The sequence below is a fragment of the Hippoglossus hippoglossus genome, chromosome 21, assembly GCF_009819705.1.
Source record: "Hippoglossus hippoglossus isolate fHipHip1 chromosome 21, fHipHip1.pri, whole genome shotgun sequence".
Lineage (NCBI taxonomy): Eukaryota > Metazoa > Chordata > Actinopteri > Pleuronectiformes > Pleuronectidae > Hippoglossus > Hippoglossus hippoglossus.
The window spans coordinates 12,688,271-12,710,547 of record NC_047171.1 but is presented as its reverse complement, the minus strand read 5'-3'; the positions used below and the strand labels follow the sequence as shown (position 1 = coordinate 12,710,547).

Sequence of the window (22,277 nt, the reverse complement as noted above, 5' to 3'; positions counted from 1 at the left end):
ACAGCTGCTGCTGCAGGAGGCGACAGTTTGTCCTCCTTTGACATTTTTTAAATACTTGTGCCGCTTTGTTGAGATCATTGTGTTCCTTCCCCACACAAATGAATTTTGTCTGATACATATTTAAAAACTAAATATTGTGTAACTGTGAGTATGTTTACAGAGGACTACCCCGCCTTATTAATTATTATTTTATTTTATTATCTATTATTTTATATTTCATTAATTATTTCATCATCAAATTATTTATTTAAGATAATTCTAACCTTATTCATCTTGTATTGTATTTTACTAATCTTTGTACTATACACATTTTTTTATATATTTTTATTTCTCAATGTATAGATGAGTTTACAATTGACATTTCTTATGTGTATATATGTATGTTTATGTCATTATATATATATATATATTTAAATATTGTTTTACTTTAAAAAATATATTTTATCTTTTGTTTGCTTTGTTACTTTATCAAAACTCAACAAACATATTGTTGAAAAAACACCAAAATATTGTGAAAAAAGTACTCTACATTATTTATTTAAATACATTTATTTATTAACTTTAAAACTGTACAAACTTTATAATATTTCACATTCTACCCATGACAATAAAATATACTTTATACAAATGACTCCAGAATAAAGTATTCACACATGATATTGTATTTTGTCATTATGTTTGTATATAATATAGCTATAAATAAATACATTATTTTCTTAATGATTACACAATGTACATGCACATTATTTCAGCCCATCACTTCCCACAGTCCATTAAGTGTGAAGCCATCTTTTAGCTTTTCGATGGCGAGGCCCAGGTCCTCAGAGAAAACTGGCTCACGGTCTTGTTGCTTTGGAAAAACAATGAACAAGTTAAGTTTAGCATATTCTACAACATACTTAAGGATGATGATTATCATTATTAATTATTTGTGTGACATCTTACCTTATTGCCATCAGCAAAGTAGGCCTGAAAGCAAACAAACAGAAACAACAAAAACATATTGAGTCAAATTAGCTGGGCCGCTAACTGTGATAATAGGTTATTGTTGTCTGATGAGCTCCACCCATACAAACAGGAGCACCAGGCAACATAAATTCATGTTTGTTCATTAAGCTGAGGAACATTAGCTCACAGCTATTCTGAGAGTCTGAAAAGTAAACCACTGACTCCCAGAGGAGTGTTGTGGTGGCCAACAGACTCACAGTGAAAGCGTCAGTCTGCTCATCGGGCTCGATTTCCACATCATCAGGGGGCTGGTCCACGGTGAGTTCTTCCAGTGGCTGGGGCTGTAATCACAGTCAGGACAAACAGTGCTATGACAACAACATCAGCTGAACATATGGAAAACTATCAAGAACATTATTGAGGGTCTAGGTAAAATAAATCCACTTGTAAAAATGACATTATCATATTTGAGACAATGTTAAAGTTGGTGTGTTTACAGTTTTAATTTTATACTGATGAGGGTCAGTGAGATTTCTGAAAGTCAGATATTCCTACCTTTTCTTCCATTTCATAGTCCACTCCAAAGATAGGGTTGGCAGAGTAAACCTTATGCAATGAGTTGATTTCCTTCAGGGCGTCTTGAAGCTTATCCACAGGGTCAATCTTAAATCCGAGCACGTAGCCACCGCTCTAAAACCAAAACAGACAAAGCATGTTCGTCGATTACCAGTGAATTGATCAGAGAAGGGACTCCTATTACTAGTATTCAATTTTTGTTTTATGATGAGTGGAGGTGAATGGCACTAAAAAATAAGTTTACCTGGCGTGAACTCTCTATCACCAAAGCCAAGCCAAACTTTGAGTCTCTTATCCTGATAGACCACTTTGAGGGGGGGAGAGACAGATAACACAATATAAAAAATAAAATACATACACAGTCTCAATCTGAAAGAGAAAGATAATTAGTAGCAACTCATGTACAGGGGTTGTGACATGAAACATGTTAACAGGGATGGTATGGGATTGTTACAGCTGTCTACATTATAGTATCTAGTCCCTATCTTATAGAGATATCATTTCAAAAATATTTTTATCAACAAAGAAGCAGAAAACTGTTTGTGAGAATAAAAATAATGTTTATTAAAAGCTAAACTATGAGTTATGTTAAATAGAAAGTCTGACCCTTGGATCTTTATTGATATTTAGTGTTATATACTTACAATCTGGAGGTAAGGAATGCTGACATTGAAGCTCTCATTCATATTGGCATGCCACACAATCCGAACATTTGTGATGAAGAAAGTCCCAAGATTACCCTGAAAGAAAGAAAGCCAACAGCAGAGGAGTAAGTACAATCCAGTAACTCACATTTATTTATTTATTACCAATCAAATTAACAACAGCAATAAGAGTCAAACTGTAGACACCTTTAATTAAGTCTGCAGTTAATGTCGTTTGGAAAGTTTCTTACATTGTTTACTTTTGTTACAGTCATACTGCTTATTACGATGATTATTACAATTGAAAGTACACAATCTCAAAATATTTGGGTTTTGCATAGTAGAGTAACTGTTAAGATATGTAGAGCTAATCCAGGTTTAATCTGTACAGGTAAACTGTACATTACGTGAACGTGTAAATGCTAAATATTCTTTCAACAGACACATTTCATGATGAGCATCAGTACCTGATCACTGGATAAATTCCAAACTCCATTGATTTTATCATACACTTGCTCCCGGGGCAAAAGTCTCAGCTGCTTATTTTGAATGAGAGCCGCTCGCAGCTTCAGGTCCCTGTACATCTTCGAGGTCTCATAGGCCCTGCAACAAAACAAAACATGGGAAAGACATTTAGTAGGAAATGTATTTTAAGTAGAAATGTAAGAGGATTGAATATTTCCACAGCTTTGTTTTACCTGTGTACAGCAATGACAGAAGTAAAGAGCCGTGGACTTCCTGGAACCACATTTGTAAAAATGAACTCAAATCGTGTGTTGTTGGACTTTGTCAAGATGTAGAGCGCTTCAGTTTGGCCTCTCAGTTTCTATAAAAGAGCATTCATTTCTTAAATTTCCATTCGCCTTTATTACTAATATACTTCAAATAAAATGGTGTTGAGGTTGGCAAAACTTGAGGCAGTTTTTCTTTTCATTTAAGAAGTGCCCATAACATCTCAAGCAATGCAGTATATGCAAAACAAGATTATTTGTAATTATGTCATAATATTACAAATATCTGATAATAAAATACTTAACAGTTAAACAAGGTTTACTTACTGAGTTAGCTGTCCTTGTTGTGATGTTAATGATAGAGTTGTAACCCACAGCTGAAAACCAAAAGAGATTTGCATTTACATTTCTCATTAAGTTTGTGAGATTTTTTTGTTTAATTATTCAGAACTATTGTTGCTTATAAATATTAAAATTTGGAGGAGGTACATCCTAAAAGGAAAACTGAATAGTGGGTGCACAGGCCCCCCAAAAAATCTAACCTCTGACAATAACTGTTTTAAAAGAGTCATTTAATGTCCCTGCATTTCCAAGAGAGGGCAGAAATATTCAGCTGTTGGTGAAACCTTACACAGATTGACTCTCGGCAGGGCCAGCGAGTGCCAGATGATCCTCAGGTTCGTTACCAACAATCGTCCTGTAAAATAAAACGGACACGGTCGGTTATTAAGTCTCTGATCGGCCACACACTAGTTGTCCAGAGAGCGTCAAAGACCTCGATCTCCGTTGTTTCCTTTCGTGTCCTCTATGGAGTCCAGGCAGTCGATGAGCGCTTCTCCTGGACGAGTTTTCATCTGCCTGTGAACAGCGATACGTTGATAGACAGGTCGGCGTGTTATACAGTTATAATACTCACATCTACCACATGGCTGCTCTTCATAAACACCGTGGACACACAGTTATTGGGGAAACAACTCTTAGCAGCAGGCCGTGTAGCGCAGCTGAGCTAACCAGCTGCTAGGATGGAGAAACGAGTTCAGCGTGAACTTACTGCGCTGTTATGTCGAATCTCACGTCTCTGTCTTCCCACAGAGCGTCTAACACAGACGCCATGGCCACGGGTTATAAATCCCACAGGTTAGTTTATCCACGTCAACAACCTGTGGTCGGTTTACCTGTTGGACAAACGACCACTCGGTTAGCTAATCGGCTAATCTGAGCGAGCCTGTAGCGTCATAATCACTGTGGCAACAGACGGTGGGAGAGGAGGGCCAAAAATGTGGCGGAACCAAACTGCCAAAATAGAAATAGATGAAACATTTTAATAAGCAAATAAATGAATTTAGAAATACATACATATAATTACTATGGTATTATGTATGTATGTATGTATGTATGTATGTATGTATGTATGTATGTATGTATGTATGTATGTAGGACGTCTGACTCAACTTATTTCTGATTGGCTGGTGGAGGTCTATCAAAACATAATGGAAGGCTTTAAAACTTTTTACGGCTTAAAAAATTATAAACTTTAAAAAAATTAGATTTCAAACTTTCAAACACAGAGTTTCAACCTTTCAAGGCAATGTAAGTTAAGCGATGGTACTTTTCATAACTAACAATCCAAAACATTGATTTCTCTGTATTGTGTATTTATTTTGTATAAAACTAAAATGGTGTTCAAAAACTATATTTAACGCTAACAGTAGGAACTCAAAGAAGGGTGCACAAATATTTTAATACTAATAATGGTATTAGTAATACTGAACCAGCACATGTGAAACACTCAACGACTCTTGTTTTATATTTTATTATTAAAAAAACATACAAAACATATTACACACACGCTGCCCAAGTAGACAGGCATTTAAATGGATTGATTTCAGAATGCTTGAATGTACAAGATGACACTTTCACCAGTACCCACATAGACCGGCCCTTTATTACAGCTGCACAAAAATAGTCAGGACATATTTCAGCATATCAACATAATGTAAACAAACATCTCACTATTGCTATTTTATTAGAACTATATTAAATGTATGTAAAGCATACATGGGTCAAAGAGGCAGACGATCTAAACCATAGCTTATTTATAGATTAGTTTTGAACTGTAGTTAATTCCCTGAAGTTGTCGCTTTAAACCCAGAACAGCAAGGATTAAGACTTTTTTCTCTTCTGTACAATTTCTTTGAGGTAATACAGTCAGTTTTTGTAGAAGTTATTAAGTCAGTAGGTTAAAACAGTAACATATTGGCACTTTTTCAGCGTTTGATTCAATTTGTCATGACTATCTGACACAGCTTTGCTATTTGACCAAAAAATACATTTGCGTGACAAAAGTGCATGAAAAGTTTGGAACACGTTGAAAGAACAATTCAGAAGAATGTAGAATAGAACTGTCAACTTTCTGTCACGTTCTGCTTCTTTCTTCCTTTCTTCCTTTTATCCAGCTGGAGACAGAAAAGTGTAACAGATAGATATGAATAATAATGAGACAACAATTTCTAATATAGTTGCTTTTCAAAATCTCTAAAAGTCACCTGTTCTGGATAGAACACAAGTCTCCTTGCATTCGTCCTCTGTTTCATAACGGTTGTCATTTCCGCCACAGCCTCCATACCAAAACTGTGCACAGGCGTTGGCCTGCTTGTCATAGTACCAGCGGATAATGTAGGCTCGGCAGGTACCTTGGTTCAGGCTGAGGTTACAGCGGGATACAAAAATAGCGGCCTCTGCAGGAGAAATGGTGTGTGTGAGATCCACATTTTTCAAAAAACATTTATTTACCCAATGAGACTAGCAGCATATCCCAAATCTGTACTGAATATTACAACATGTCACTTTATTAGTTGTATCTAACTAACTGAAACCACAAATCAGGCTAATATAATAATTCTGCAATAAATCATCTCTTCATGAAGTTATAATGATCAGTTATTTAAATTTAGAGATGTTGATTCAACTATATGGTTTAAAATTAAACTTCATTTTCTTGAGAGGTTTTTCTAACAATAAGTCCAAGCCCGTGGGGATGAATATAGTACAAAACAGCACCGCAATCTGCAGCCTCCAAAATGACCATGCAGTTGTATTAAAACCGCTCACTTCACAGTTTCAACTGAAACAGAGCATTTTAACCTTCACTGATGTAGGATCTATTGTAGGGTTGATGTACTTGACTGCACTAGTTTTAGCTAGGTGTACCTAATAATTTGGTAAGCAGGTTTTGGTATAAAGAGCAATGCACAAAGGAAATAGAGGCGTTGCTCATTGTTGGAGGTGATGAAACAACATAACACAAAAGTATAAATACACTGGGCAGGAGAGCCAACTCGGTCTTGGACTGCCCTTTATGAAACATAAACCATCCAGTGACATGTCAGAATGTTCTCTGTGAAAAAGGTCTACTGAGCAGCTCTCACCTTCAAGCAGGACTGGGGTCACCACTGGCTGCAGTTGATTAGAGTTTAAGGATGAAACTGAACTCAGCGTTGAAGAAGACGTTGCTGATGAGGATGAGGAGGAAGAAGATGATTTGACTGCTTCATTGGGGACGGAGCTTTCTATCACAGAAGTTCCAGGCACTGTTGTTTTGTTAACAACAGCCACAGTGCTGCTGCCCCGCACTTGGGCTCTGATGTCTAAATCTTCACCATCATCATCTTCCACCACCTAGAGTAAAATGACATACATTTTTTTTAATCAAAGATGAATTTTGAACAATCAGTAGAGAAAAAAATATTTTTTTAAGAAAAACAGAATTTGAGTATTTCAGCAAGACCTGAAAAGGGAGAGGATCCGCACTGATGGGCAGCGCAAAAGTGTCTCCACGGCCTCTGCTGTTGGTGCGTCTCTGGTTTTGAATCTCCTCTTGGTAGTTATAAGTATTCCCGTTGTTCCCATGTCCATTGTTTCCATAAACATAACCATTATTACCATGGCCATTATATCCATTGTGTCCATTGTGTCCATTGATACCATGCCCATTGTTGCCGTTCCTGTGGCCATTTGCGATGCGATTGGAAAAGACTGCGCCGTTTTCATCTTCACAGAACTGATTGACGAGCTGAGACTCCAGTGCTGAAAAAAAGAAATGAACTCATCAGTTAATTTAAGGCACTCTACAACCTGTCGGCTGACAACAATTAGCTTTATATTCTAATGAAGACCCAGCTTAAAGAATGATATTTACAACATCTGGCTGTGAATATCACCTGGTAGTGTGTTGAAGTCATCAATAAGGTACATGTGTTCACTGTCGGGGTCAGAGGCAATGAGGTTGAGTTCCTGCAGGAACTCGGCCTGCGTAGGATCAGATGAATTGACGATCCCCAGTGCATACATCTCGATGTTGGCAGCATGAGCCTCCCTCACAGCTAGGTCAAGCTTAACAGGCTCTCGCTTGTCGGTCTGACCATCAGTGATGACGATGGCCACTTTCCGGACTCCAAGCCGAGCGCTGAAAAAGGCCTCCTGAGTGGCTTTTCTGATGGCCGTGCCAGTGTAGGTGCCCTCACCCATGTAAGGCATTTTTCTGATCGCCTGCTTGACATCCTGTTTGCTCATGTAGCGAACCAAGTTGAATTCCAAATGGACCTCCAGACTGTAAAGGACCAGTCCGATTCTGGTGGCGTTTCGACCAACTGTGGTGCGGTCCACCAGCCGTGTGACAAAGTCTTTGATGATTTCAAAGTTCTCGGGGCCGACACTTTCTGAGCTGTCGATGACAAACACAAGCTCCATGGGCCTCTCCTTGCACTTGATGCCACATCCTGAAACAAAATAAGGTCCATAGGTTTTAGCATATATCTCCCAGTACTCTACTTACCTTATGCTAGCTAAGGGCAAAATCTACAGTCACATCAACAGCTCTGTTAAAATGGGCAAAGGCATGGCTGTGACTGTGTAATGTGAACATGCTCACAATGACATTGTTCATGATCTTAAATTAGCTTGTTAGCCTGCTCAAATTAGCATCAGACACAGCTGAGTCTGATGGGAAGGTCATTAGTTTGGTCATAAACCCAATTATTGGTAAGTTAGTGGGCCACCAGAATCAAAAGGATGTATCCTCTGTGGCCCATGAATTCTATACACAACTTCATGGTAATCCATCCAGTAGTAAAGGTTTTTTGATCTGGATTGAAATGGTCCAACCGTTGGCTAAATTAATTGTAGCTTATTCAAAATGCTGTTACCATTATTTGGACCAAGCTAATAAGATTTGAAAACAAAATACTTATACTGTCAATCTCACTTTGGCTCTACATTTATAGCAGTTGTGAATTTAAAAACTACCAGCAACGTCATAGTTTAACTAGAGTTGACTTTTGGTCTTACCACAGATTTCCTTGATCAGCTTAATAACGTCTTCTCTCTGTGAAACATGGAACATTTTCATTAGTATAAAATTTATTTAATTTGTTGAATGGTGAAACATTTGTTGAATTTATAAACTTACCGTCAGGCCTGTTTCTCCTTTTGTTCCTGGCTTCCCCTGGGGTTTGAGAAAAGTATAGAAATATCACCATTTTCACTTTGTGGTAAGTAGTTCAGTTTCTATGTCATAGGTTTGTGATGCTTATACTAAAACTAACAGTATACTCGTGTCCATGTGCTATACACACATACACTATAACTTCATTGTTCTGGAATAAGAAAAGCATCAATTTGACTAATTTTCATTTTTCTGCCTCTTGGTACATTTTACAAGGAAATTGAATTGAAAACACATCATCTGATGTATAACAGCTCCCTCTGCGGTTTTATTTGGACTATAGATGTGTATTAATCATATTCATGCAGTAAGTAAAGTCAAAATGGCAATGTCAGTACTTACTGCTTCACCAGCGACTCCAGAATCTCCCAACTCTCCTTTCAAACCTTTCATTCCCCTCTCACCCTGTAATCCACGATCACCCTGTAACAAGGAGAGTATTGTCAGTCTAGTCAAAGACTTGTTAATCACATAATCATTACATTTTTCAAGGCTACATAGAAATGTCTCACCTTAGGGCCAGGAAAACCGTCTCCATGCGGACCTCTTGGCCCAGTCATACCTTGAGATCCAGGCATTCCCTGAAATTAGACTGTACTGTAGACTGACTGTACATGGGACTCACATTCATCCAGACTCTTGAAAGACCTTAAATTACTTTTATGATTTGTCCTGCAGCTAGTTCACCAGAAAGTTCTCTACTGTGTAACTTGTCAGAAATAATGAATCAAATCATATTGCTTCACACTTCTTACAAGGAAGTAGAATTGTGAAACAAACCTGATTATGAGAAGCTTTGTAAATGCCAGAAATAAAGAATATCCACAAACTGTAAACCACAATTATTTACCTTTGGACCTTGAATGCCTTCGCCTTGAGTTCCAATTGGACCAGGGGGTCCTGATCTCCCAAGATTACCCTTAAAACAAAGGTTTAGAAGTAATCATGACACTAGTTTACGACCAACTTGCATTTAGTTAATGATCAAATTCATGTGTTGGACAATTTCTAACCTTATATAGTATATTGTGTGTGGTTTATTTTATCATTTATTAGTTGTAATTCAGATTTTAATACCAATTGTAATTAGATTGATTTGAGTGGTTTGTATCTTAATGTTCAATAATGCTTTTTACCGGTGGTCCTTGTAAGCCCTCTCCAGCTGGACCAGGCAATCCTGGCAATCCTCTAAAGCCAACATCACCCTAGAATAGACATGACACAATCAAATTGACAATGAGCATCACCATATTCACACATACAGTCCCACACAAACAGAAAGAAAAACAACACCTAGACTCGACACAAACCTTGGGACCAGGAATTCCAATTCCCTCTGGGCCTAGTTCTCCTTGTAAGCCTGGCAGGCCTGGAGGACCCTAAAAGACGATGCATAGATTAGTTCACACTGTGCCAACGTCCACAGGGTTTTATAGGATAAAACATATTAGGATTTGTGAATCCTTGGTTGGTAATACAAACCCCAGGGCCAGGAAGGCCTTCTCCTTTTGGACCATGTGGACCCGGTAAACCTGGATGACCACGATCACCCTTGGAACAAAATTCATTGATGAAGACCAATAACATGTTGCAGTCCATACAAACATGGTTTTTAAAGTTCTATAACACTCTAAAATAAAAGAATAATGGTATTTACCTTTGGACCGGGCAGTCCAAGGCCTGTTTCCCCAACAGGACCATGGGGCCCAACAGGACCTTGATCACCCTGAAGACAGGACAATCAAGTCAAATGGATTCTTGGCTACAACAGTATTGGTTGCATTACATCTCATCAGACACTATCAGGAAATTACTCTTGATGTGTGGTTATAGTCTATCTGCCAAGGTAGATGATAAGTGTTTATTCATTTACCTTTGAACCAGATATAGACCGTCCTGGCTGACCTGAGATGCCCTGCTGACCTGGTATTCCACGTTCTCCCTGGAAAGTGAGAATTGGTTAGAGACGTAACATTCTCTATATTGACAATACTTCAGATGCCAATTGAAGATGTGGTTTTTTTTGGTTTTAGGAGGAAGCTATCATACCATAGCAAAATACCACATTAATTCTTACCTTCGGTCCAGAGGGTCCTGAAATCCCTGGAGGACCATGTAACCCACGGATACCCCTCATACCCTGGTCACCCTGGACAGAAGGACAGCCATACATTATCTGATTAGCATTTTATCTGATAAAAAATGTGAACTACACAATGATATATGGTATAATTTAGAGCATACTTTCTCCCCTTGAGTGCCAATTCCTTGTGCTCCCTCAAGACCTCTTGAACCAGTTAAACCAGTCTCCCCCTAAGAGAGGAACATTAGAAGAGACAAAGAAACAATCTTATTAACACAAAGACTTCTGGAAATAATCTTGTTTGTCTTTGTAAGTCAGTGGCCAAAGGGAAGGACGGTATGGTTCAGATACAAAGAGGAAATTGGGTTACACAGTAGAGGTTTTCCACTAAATTGGCATTAAATACTGTACCTTCTGTCCTGGAGCTCCATCTTCTCCAGGAAGACCAGGCAGCCCACCCAAACCAGCTGCTCCAAGCTCTCCCTGTAACAGCAAAATAGTTTTTTCATGGATTTGGTACATGGGTAGTGATAATATGGACCTTAGCTTCATTGAATTGTTTGGTTAAAGACATGTGTTGGATTACCTTTGAACCAGGCTCACCGATGCCTCTCTCTCCTGGACCTCCCTGCTCTCCTGGTAAACCTTGGTCTCCCTAGAAATAGAAACAGAAAAATGGCATGGGTCATCATTAAAAATGTAACACAGCATCAGGAGCAATCTTTACCCTGAGAATGTAAGCCTGCAAAACTCTTCTGACTCCACTGACTTCCCCTTTAACACAGCCAACAAGAATGGTCACTTCAAACATACTGTCTGTTTTCTGTCTATTTAACCATTCACACTGCTACGTATAATCATGCACGTCATATCACATCCTAAGTCTCAGCAACCCAAAAAAATCCTAAATGTAAAACCCTTGACCTTGTCTGTATGAGATGATAATAAATATTGCACCAGCTCTCTCTGACCAAACAAACAAATAGACTCTTGAATTTTACACGTGTTTAAACAAACCTTAGGTCCGGGTAAACCTTCTCCTGTTAGCCCTCTGCCTCCTGGAGGACCTCTTGGACCCTCGATTCCCTGTGTAACAATAAAGAGTAGAAGAATATAATTACTGAATGTTCTACTATTGCATTTGTATGTGTCAGAGATTGTGACAGAGACATGAGATACACAACTTTTTAAACATTTAGAGAACACTATCCTGCTGACCTTTTCTCCCTGTATGCCGACTCCTGTCAGTCCAGTTGGCCCGAGAGGACCTGGAGGCCCCAGTTCACCCTAAAAGTAGAACACCATTGACAGGTCAATATCGTAAACTGTATATAAAGATGGAGGACATGAAAGCCCCCCCCTAAAGTGAAGCTCAATCGCCCCCTGGTGACTGGTTGTAGTATAGTGGAAGGGACAAGTGCCAAACTAAAAAGTAAATTTCCAAAAGTACATGACAAAAAACATTTTTTGCAAAGACGGTTTCTGGCATTTTAGATAGTTTTTATCAAACTGCTGTTTGTTGAACTGCTCATTTTTCCCATAAGTTTGGTTTTAATTAGTTAAAATGATGTTATAAAAACGGGGTGAAACATTATGATTGACAGCGGAGATTGACTCAGAACTTTATTGTCCACCAAAGTGGAACATTTTCTTCAGCTTGTCAATAAACAAGCAACAACATGGAGACAATCATATAAACAAGTAACAATGAAAGACATAGAGTCATAAAAACAGGCAACATAAAGAGACAACATGGGTTGTATTGCAAGCAAAAGGAGTTCTTGTCATAGCCTACCTCTGGATTGGATGTCACTTTGTGGAGTCCAAAATATTTTTTTGCCAAAGCTACTCTACAGCGCCTCCCAGAGCTAGTGGTTCCATCTATTCATACTACAGACACCAGCCACAACATTGAAACCACCTGTCTGATATTATGGCGGGTAGTTTTTATGCTGTGACTGATATGTATTACCTTTATAGTCCCACAGTATTCATAGCACATGGTGTAGCCCCTCTTTCCCACCACTAACTTTAAACTTTTCCATATTAACCAGATGTTTAATGTAGGTCTCCCTAATGTCCTCTTGGCTCAGTCTAGTGTTTCAAAGAGTAGAGAACATTTGGGCTCCTTTATGGATTTCATTTGTGCCTTTGTTGTGTGCCGCAGTGAATACTCTGTGTTAGATGATAAATTTATAACCCACCCTTTCTCCTTTGATTCCTGCACCCTGCTGTCCCCTTGGCCCCCTCGGTCCTGGAAGCCCCCGATCACCCTGTGGAAACGAAAATCAGATCATGTTCGTCAGTTGCATCACAGCCACTTGAGATTGGGTCAAAGCCAAATGTGCATTGTTCTCACGGAGAGAGTATGGAAGAAAGAGCATGTTGGCACCTGTTAGCTTTTCATGATTGATGCACAATGATCCTATGCACAAGGAATGATACAGTTTTTTTTCCAACTTTCTTCATGGCCGCATGATTGTTCAACTTTTTCCACCTCCCGTGAATCATGAAGTGCAAGGGGGTGATGATAGGAGCTGAACAAGCAATGCTAGTGTAATGAAATGCAGACAAGCCGACCTGATCTGAGAAGTTGATCACCTGTGAGAGATCCCCCTTTTTAAGAGCTAGAAGTGAGCGGAGAAGTACAACTTACAACAGCCAGGAAGTCTGGCATGGGTCGAACAGATGTGTAGTTGCTTGAGGACATTTCCCAGCGATCATTTTCTCAGCACTTCCTTCGACCAATAAAAGTGTCCCAAGGTTTCCTCAACAACCTCATAATTATGTTCCTTACATTGTCAGATTTACTGACAAGCTCTGTCATGAGCCGCTGTAAAATGAGATATAGTTAACGTGTTGTAATTTCACTTCTTAATGCTTTTTGTTTTGAACACTAAGACCTGTTGCTGTCATTTATAATCCTCATGTATATTTTACACTGTGAGCCACATGCTATTGCATCCAGTCTTGTATGTCACTTTAACACTCTGGTTGAATCCCTGCTATGTGCTTCTGAATGAGGAGTTTGCTGTCGATTGTAAAATACAATGTTCCATTGTGAGGCATGTTGCAGCACGGGAGGAAAAACAAAATCACAGTTTTTACAGGTTTAACACATCATCTGCAACGCTTGAACAAACACCTGAGCCGTGAGCCATCGAGTTGGAACAGAAAGAGATGTGGTTTCGACAGATGTAGGCCATGAACTGAAGAATGCCCCTATTACCTACAATTACACTGAGAGATCAGGAAGTTTGTCAGCAGATTGTGTTTCTGTGTTAATTTTAGGCCTGAAAGAATTTGTCTATGAGCAATGCCAGCCACACACACTGGCAGCTGATGTCCCATTACTTTCAGGATCCAACAATCAATTGATGTGGTATTTATGCAAGTGGGTTTTTAACTTGGTCAAAATTGAAGCAGGTAGTTATTTAGATTAAGTAGTAATGAAACAACTGCTTTTAAACTAATTGGTTCCGAAATCTCTGTTTTGCGCATCAATTACAGAATGTCTGCTGCCCCCAATTTTATATTGATATCATGTTACAGGATACAGGAGCGACACAGAAGTAAACATGGGCAGCGTGACTCAACAGAATTAACTTGTTGTAAAACTCAAAGATCAATAGAGCGTGAGGCCAAATTTCCTGAAGGCATAGACACACTCAAAGTATGTATTCACTTGCTGCTGCTCTTTCGATGTTTCCTGTCAACTATTAAACAATGTGGAATAACCTTAGAGAGTGTTACAGTGGTTCAAGCTCTGGTTCTTCGGATACTTACTGACTTCTTTATTTTGATTTTCTACTTAATTTAGGCTTTGATTACATTCCCAGAAGCACTGTACAGATTATATTATTGCAGATCCACATATTTACCGCTGAGCCATTGCCTCAGCATCACTGGAGGTTAAATGCTTTCTTCAAGGGCAGCTTGACATAATCATCAGTGCAGGGGATAGAGGGGTCTTTGCTCACTCTATTCTACTTTCAAGAATGTATTTATCTCTTTTTTAAATCTGTTACCAAAGCAATATTCCATACTCGAGTTTTGACCCAGACAATACTACTGTTGTTTGATAGTCTCAAAATAATAGGCCTACCTTGGATCCAGGGAACCCTTCACCCAGGGGTCCTTTGTCCCCTTGAACGCCTTGAGATCCTTGAGGTCCCTGTAAACAAAGCCAGAGTGTTGAATACGTCACCCAAACAGTAAATTGAATAAAACATTTAACAATTTACCAATGATACAACTACGGCCATCACAGACACAAAAACCTTCAACAGTTTGCTACAGACAGTTTGGTTCTTAACTTACAGGAAGTCCAGGTTCACCCACTCCTTGAGGACCATGAGGACCTGGCCTGCCCTGGAACCCCATGTCACCCTGCAGATAATATAATGATTTAGTTTAATAACAACAACCCAAATAAACGACACCAAATAAACAATCACAAATAATCTCATAGTACAATAACTTATTCACTGGATCATCCATTACACATCTTACTTTTGGTCCAGCAAGTCCAATACCAGTTTCCCCTTGAATTCCTGGAGGACCACCTGGGCCACGTTCACCCTGTGATGACAAAAATAATGACACTTGACAAAAGTGTACACAGGAACTTAAAACTAGACTTGATTGACACGCAAACACATGTAGACGAGATGCTGAAATTAATGCAGTCAATCTTTCAGCGGTTGTGTGTACTGTAAATCGGGTAATGGGCGAGGTATTTGATCTCTTCCTGCAAATCAGGACAAATATGAATGAAACTTAAGTCCCTGTAATGTCTCAATGTTTATCCCCAAACAACTGTGTCTCAAAATAACTGAGAATTGGTGGAAGCTCTTTGTTGTCTTTTTCTTTCTGGTTCAACTTCCTGGATTTTCTGCCTGGGTGTTTTGTTTTATCCCCATTTAGTTTTTGTTCCTGTCTGCTAGTGTTGCTGGGTAGACGAGACTTCTGGCTTTTTCATCTCCTGCCAACTGGCCCACACACCTGAGCTTCATCCTTCAAATTCAATCAAGGCCACTAAAACAACATTTTAGTTTTTGATGGATGTTATAAAAACGAAGTGAATTGTCATGGTTGACAGCCGAGACTGAGAATTTGATTGGTCGAGAGCATGTATTGGTGTACCCTCGATACTGTGGCTCCAGACCAAGATCACTAGCAGAGACACATCGTCCATGTTTATATACAGCAAGCATGACACAAAAAGATGTTATCATTTTGCCTGTTTTAATGTAATTGAATCATCAGTTGAATTTGAGCATTGGCTGCATTTCTTCCAGCAGTCTGTTTTTGGGATCAAATGCAAATTACACTAAATAGAGACCACCAAGATTGCTGTTAATCTTTGCAAATGCCACCTACGAGCATGTCCTCACATGGCGAGACTGAGCATATACATTGACTATCCATGTATGTTATTAACAGGAGTTCTCATTGGAGAAGCTGACAATGCTGTAGGCACTTTCTAGTCTGTATTTAGAAACAGGATACACACAGGAGAAGCAGTAGTATGATTTTCTTTTTTCTATGTTGGTGAATAACAGTAATAATGGTGAGGATTTAGGCTCATTGCCAAATGTTCATGCAGGGGTCTATTAGCAGACAAACAGGCCTCTGTGCAGGATGGTTAAGACTCTGGGTGGTAAAACTCCAACCTCTTGTTTAAACTTATCATAAAAGGAAATGTAAAGGTCACAGCAGATGTGCACGATGAGCTGAAGTGAGAGATGTTTAGAAAGGGGCTGACCTGCTTTCCCTGAGGGCCCTCTGGTCCGATGTCTCCTTGTGGTCCTGGTACCCCCTGCAGAGACAACAAGCAACCATTAATTAGAAAACAGCCAGACGGTCGGTTTGTACATTACTCTGTATGGATAGGAGGAAGTGTTTGACGATGATGGGTACCTTGCTGCTGTGATCTCCCCCTATCGTGTACTGTCTTGAGACATGTATGATTTTCTCTTGCCTGTTGTCTGTCTTATGTGTAAGGTGACATTCATTTAACAAATCTTTTATCGTATAGTTTTGTTTCAAATCGTATATTTCCGAAACGTACCATACCTTACCTGTATCATTTTATTTTGTTTATTTCGTAGCAAATCTTTCCATACCTTATCTTACCTTGTCTTGCTTTACTGTAAGCTATTGTTCCGTAACATACCTTTTCTTGTCTTGACTTGTCGTATTGTATAATATCGTATGTTATTGTATCATCCTGTACTATACCGTACCGTATTGTACCATACTGTATCGTATTGTATCGTAGTTTAATAATCAACACACAGCATTGCTAAAGCATACAGGGATACAATTGGAACTGCTAATAATACACACCTATGTAAATGTAGAATGTCTTGCTAATATATATCTATATTTTTAATGGTTATCTAAAGTATCTGAAATAAGTTTCATTGTACTTCAAGTTGTAAGTATCCAGAGTATCCATGGATTGTAGGTAAAACGTCTCTTTTTTCTCTTCTGTGTGACTGTTTAAACAATATAAAGTCTTAACGAACAAAGACAAGCTCTATAAACACGTGAATTATGACTAACCTGCGGGCCTCTGACTCCTCTTGGACCAAATGCACCTTCAAGACCCTGGAGGAAAGAGAATGATCACAACATCAAATACAATGTTTTCAAACTGCAAACATGATATTCAATACGAGTAGTGTCAGTAGTACCACCGTACCCTGTCTCCTTTGATTCCTGGAGTGCCACATTCTCCCCCCTCACCCTGTGTAGAGATTACAAGTACAGCACAGGTCCATTTTGTGTGCAGCAGTATAAAACATCATCATTGTCCGAACCTGAATTGCATACCTTATCTCCTTTCAGACCTAATTTCCCCTGCAAATAGAATAAATGAAATATGTGTCAACAAACAAATGTGACAGAAGAGAATATTTTCTTTATTTTGGTCATAAATATCAGCATTTACCTCAGCACCTTCTCGTCCAGGTAGTCCACTCAATCCTGCTTCACCCTGATATGAAGGGATTACACAGACTCATTATATTAATCAATGTTAGTTTGTCCAACCTGTTGTAGAAGTTCCGAGTCTGACCTTGCAGTTATAAACAAGTTTAAAAGAAAAACAAAAAACATATCATAAAAAATGAAACTTCCAACTATCCAATCAAACTGTTACCTCTTAATGGACTGAAAACTTTAGACCCTTTAAGATCTTTGTCTATAAGCCCCATACGAACAAGTCAATAATATTAATAATATAAAATATATTTTAAAACAACAAATTCTAAAATAGTGCAAAATATACAGGAACAGATCCATGGATGAGCAGACATTATTCGTTAAACACCAATAAAACAGGTTGTGAAGGTAGTTCACAGTTGTGTAAAACAATGTCAAATGATAGATCAACAAGCACATTAAGACAGGGGCCAAAAAGGGGGGGGGGGGGGGGCAAGGACCTGAACACCAGGTGGCATCATCTGTTATTGAAGGAAGTTACAGTTACAGATCATCAGTGCAACAATAAAGGGTGTCACTTTGAGAGCCTAGTAAGTATACAAATAAAATAAAATAGGGCCCAATAGCAAACCTTGGGGTACTCCACAGGAGATCAGTGAAGAGTAAGATGCAAGATATCATAATATGCTCAATATTTGCATAAATGCTCACTAAATGTCAAGTAGTGCACAGAAGCGCTTGGGTCAGTAGCTAACGTTACTCCCAAATTACATTACTCAAAATGTGCACATCTGTTTAAAATTATTAGCATGTAATTGATCTAACCCTAAAACTAACCCTAATCACAGATAACATGATCAATAAATAAAATATAAATAACATACAAACAAAACAAAATAAAAAATATCCATAAACTTTGACACAAATATACATTTGTTGAAGTTTGGCTGAATGGATCACACTTTACAGATATTGGATGATGCAAAACGGAAACATACAATTTAGGAGTGCACTCAGGAGGGTTAAAAAAAAACCCAGGGGCCCCCAGCTAAGAATGTCAGCCCATATGTCCATCAAAAACCACCTACCTTATGCCCTTTAAACCCCGAGGTTCCATCATCTCCAGATCGGCCTTTCTTTCCCTGGAGAACGAAACAAAATATGGGTCAAGATTGGGATCATTTGTTCTTCTGAGTGTTTTCTCTCCAGTCAGTATGCATTAAAATCACTAATGACAAATACAGAAGTCCATGACCCATAACCTGAAAATTAAAGGTTGTCTACTACGTTGTTTGCAAAGTCAAAGTGCAAGGATTTTTGTCCACTACAGACAGACACTGTGCAATTCAGACAGAGGCTAAGAAAACCACTGGCCTCGTGTCTGAATGTGTCGTAAGGGTGTGCTCATGGATTTGAGGGCTGAACGTCAGTTGACGCCATTAGTGGGCATGAAGTGTCTTGTCCACAGAGCCACAGGTCGTTGTCTATAGCTGCACCTGGGCAGTGAGTTTCAGTTGCTGTTCCCCAGAAATTGCTACTTTTTGACCATTAAACTAATGAGAGTAATTATGAGAACCTTTCTGTCTTAGTGTAAGAATTTGAAGAATCTCTCTGAGGAGAAAGCACCTGGTTAATGACCATGCAGCTGTCTGTCAGCAAATGATTACCCGTCCGTCTGCTGGAAAGCTTCACTTTACCTGCGCTGTCTGAGAAGGAGAGGGATCGAACGGAAGTTTGGAAGTATGTCTGAAAGTGTGCATGGGTACTTAGAGGGGCTGTGAATGTCTCCCTCTAGCATCAACCATTTCATACAGTAGAATATCTGTCTCTCCATACTGCACTCCCTCATCCTGTGTCCCTGTCTCACTGACCTGGTGGCAGAAGGGGTTGCATGTGAGATTTATGATGGCCAAAGGTCCAGTTTTATAGGGAGAAGAGCCCTAAATGTGGTGCCTCTGGTTTCCATGGGACATCTTATGTTGCATGAGAAATGCACAGTAACTAGCTGAGACAGGGCACATGGAGTAGCAACAAACATATTTCTCTGGGAAATACAATTCACCATCTCTCCTCTTGTTTCCCAGTTGCCATAGGTTTGCTTTTAGAATGTGGGACGGCACCACCTGTCCACTTACTGCGCGTTTGCAAATGCCTGCAAGCTATACTGGTGGGGGAAAAGCAAACAGTTATCCTGATTGTTCAAAACGGCACAATTACCATACCTTAAATAACAGGATCTATGTCAGATTTCTCCGCGCCTGATTTCTGAAATCGTTTGTTCTGTCAAACATCTGTGACACTTCAAAAGGAAAACTGATCTTTGGTTGTGAGGTATTTTGAAAAGTTTGAGGATTAGTACTCACCGCAGGCCCACTGGGCCCCCTCTCCCCTTTCTCGCAAGCACATCTCTGAGCCAGAGGGCACTTAAAAAGAAGAGACATCGTTGCAAAGTTGTCACGGGTGTAATTCAGCACAATCAAAGTGGGCATCTTCACCTACACATTATTAAATGTCTGTGTCAGTTAACTGTAATACTTACTCCTTCCTCAGCCAAGCCAGTCTGCAAAGAAATGAGAAGTATATGAAAAAACATTATCAGGTTTGTTCATTCATTGCTTATAGATGTAGATGTGTTTTAATAACTCAATGTAGCACAAACAACACAAAGAAAAGCTGATAAAGACTGATAACATTCCTGAATACTTCTACGTTAAGCATCTTCTACCCTTCGAGATGAAGTGGAATGAATTGCATAGCTTGCGTGTTGCTGTAAAGATAATCCTTGTTTAAATGCCACTGTTTCCACATAAAGGAATGTGTTGAGAGATTTTTTCCTAAAACAGACGCTAAGCCTTTAAAGGAAATCTAGGGGATAAGCTCATAAAAATATGTTTTTTGTGTAAATTCTCTCGAGAAAAACTTAAATCCAGAGCTGTCACACACATGTGATCCCTTTGTCTCTCTGCTGCATTGTCATCATTCCATCTCTATATAAATACCTGAACAAGCCCGTATGTGTCAACTCCCAAAAGATGCTTCGTCAAGACAAACGCACGACTTTTCTTCTAAGTGCTCTCTCCGCTGAAAGACGAGGTATTTTACTCACAATCTCAGTGACGATTTTGTTGACTATGTCTTCGTCCTGTAAATTGCGGAGGAACTGGGAGGCAGGGGAGCTGGCGAGCAGACGCAGCTGGGCTACATTGGCTGGGTCATTGGCCGACCGGGTGATGCCCAGGGTGAAGAACTTGACACCCTGGTTCTTGGCGTCAGCGACAGCGGAGAAGATGTCAGGGTTCCTTGGGTGGGAAATGCCATCTGTGAGGAGGATGGCCACTTTGATGCTGCTGGGACTGGATTCCTCCAGGTAGATCTTGGTCATGTTGGTGATGGCGTAGGTGGTGTAGGTGCCGTGCCCGATGTAGATGATGGGAGCGATCCGGTACTTGAAGTTCTCCGTGCCCCTCCAGTCTCTGAAGGTTTGCTCTGTGATGACATGGCTGCTGTACTGCAACAGGGCCACCCTCAAACTCGTGCTGCGGCCGGTTTGCAGTCGAACCCCTTGGAGTCTGTCCACCACGTTCATGGCAAACTGCTTTTCCTGCTCATGGTTGTCCTTAGCGCTCTCAGAGCTGTCCAACAGGAAGGAGAGCTCCAAGCTACAGTCCTCGTCTAGGATGGCTGCGTGCACACAGAACAAGATGCAGCACTTTCCATTGACATTACAACCCAATTTACCGGTTGTTCTTCCAGTGATTTCAATGATACATTTTCATTGAATTTCATGTAAAAACCTTGCATTTTTTCAGGTTTTTATACAATTTGTATTGAGTAAAACATATATAAATCCTAATTATGATTTCTTTGATATAAATGAGGGAAAGCATACACAAATAAACCACCTAAAATACTGAGTGATGTATCACAGCAATATAAAGACTGAATATATTGTTTTTCATTCATTTTCTTACCTTGTCCATCATGAACATTTGCAGCCAGAGGTTTGCCTCTGGATTTCTTAGCAGTTTTCCTCTCCTCATAGTGGTCCTGGGCCCAGACACTGGTCAGTGCAGTGACTAGCAGCACCGATATAAAGGAGGGGAACATCCTTGTCCCGGCTGTGGAGAAAAATGGCAACAAGAATACAAAGTTCCATCAATGTTACTGTCCACAAAAAGTAGTTTGAGCATCTAATCAAGTGCATCCATACTTCTTATAACAGGACAACAGTTTAATTGCAGAAAGTTGGAGGAATAAGTCCTAAAAACAATTGAGTTTCCACATTGACTTACCTTTCAGTAAGAAACGCTGTACCTCAGTTTGAGTGCAGCCCAAAATGTAGACGTGATGAAGGCAGCAGGGACAGCGGAGGACCCGGGGTGCACAGCTGGCTCCAGTCAGCTCATTGATTCTGCAGCAGCCGCGGTCGTGTCAGTCATTCTGTGGAGCAGAGAGTGAGGGACCCTGAGACGCTCACACCTCCTTTATAAGACGGCACCTTGGGACCACATCCCATGGAGCCTTGCCAATACTCCAGTTCTGCCCTCGGGCAGGGGGGCGGCTGTGTGCAGCGGTGAAGCAACATTGTGTGTGTTTGCTGAATTTAGTGTTTGATCACTACAAGCACAATAAACTGCAGATACATAGGTTACCTAGAAGGCCACTAAGTTATTTTATTACTGCAGATTTAAAGTTATCATGTAGTGCAATTTGTTACACTTTGTATTTGACAATTATAGAACTTTAACAACTAGGTAGAACTACTAAGTAATAGTTAGGGTTAGATACATCAGGACACAACATACCTCTATGCCTTTTAAAATGTGGATAGGACAGCTTCA

General features: G+C 39.6%; 2 protein-coding genes and 1 long non-coding RNA gene across 4 annotated transcripts; 1 reads left to right on the top strand and 2 right to left on the bottom strand.

Moving 5' to 3' along the window:
- Positions 1–697: 697 nt before the first annotated feature.
- On the bottom strand, positions 698–4,147 carry bbs5 (Bardet-Biedl syndrome 5). The gene is made up of 12 exons (XM_034573878.1): positions 3,951–4,147; positions 3,675–3,757; positions 3,531–3,596; positions 3,227–3,276; positions 2,867–2,994; positions 2,636–2,771; positions 2,169–2,264; positions 1,769–1,831; positions 1,504–1,638; positions 1,206–1,289; positions 946–969; positions 698–850 (listed from the first exon to the last, which is right to left on the bottom strand). The coding sequence occupies exons 1-12, from the start codon at positions 4,010–4,012 to the stop codon at positions 749–751; spliced, it is 1,029 nt and encodes a 342-aa protein (XP_034429769.1). The 5' UTR covers positions 4,013–4,147; the 3' UTR covers positions 698–748.
- Positions 3,705–6,427, top strand: LOC117754731. Its single transcript, XR_004612486.1, has 3 exons — positions 3,705–3,785; positions 5,517–5,651; positions 6,308–6,427. It is a non-coding gene; the product is annotated as an uncharacterized LOC117754731 (long non-coding RNA).
- col28a2a (collagen, type XXVIII, alpha 2a) lies at positions 4,699–21,987 on the bottom strand. Of its 2 annotated transcripts, none has more exons than XM_034573870.1 (36): positions 21,729–21,987; positions 21,408–21,554; positions 20,543–21,117; positions 19,976–19,996; positions 19,800–19,859; positions 18,525–18,578; positions 17,444–17,488; positions 17,326–17,352; positions 17,195–17,239; positions 17,056–17,100; positions 16,253–16,306; positions 14,998–15,066; positions 14,806–14,874; positions 14,591–14,659; positions 12,690–12,758; positions 11,704–11,772; positions 11,503–11,571; positions 11,072–11,140; positions 10,897–10,968; positions 10,647–10,715; positions 10,480–10,551; positions 10,276–10,344; positions 10,060–10,128; positions 9,885–9,953; positions 9,713–9,781; positions 9,539–9,607; positions 9,253–9,321; positions 8,915–8,983; positions 8,745–8,825; positions 8,367–8,402; positions 8,246–8,282; positions 7,120–7,677; positions 6,687–6,985; positions 6,328–6,577; positions 5,446–5,637; positions 4,699–5,355 (listed from the first exon to the last, which is right to left on the bottom strand). In XM_034573870.1, exons 2-36 carry the CDS (start codon positions 21,541–21,543, stop codon positions 5,348–5,350), a joined length of 3,702 nt encoding a protein of 1,233 aa, XP_034429761.1. In that variant the 5' UTR covers positions 21,544–21,554; positions 21,729–21,987; the 3' UTR covers positions 4,699–5,347. The 2 variants fall into 2 exon arrangements, with proteins under 2 accessions (XP_034429761.1, XP_034429762.1); XM_034573871.1 differs by having other exon boundaries at positions 21,751–21,987.
- Between the last annotated feature and the right edge of the window lie 290 nt (positions 21,988–22,277).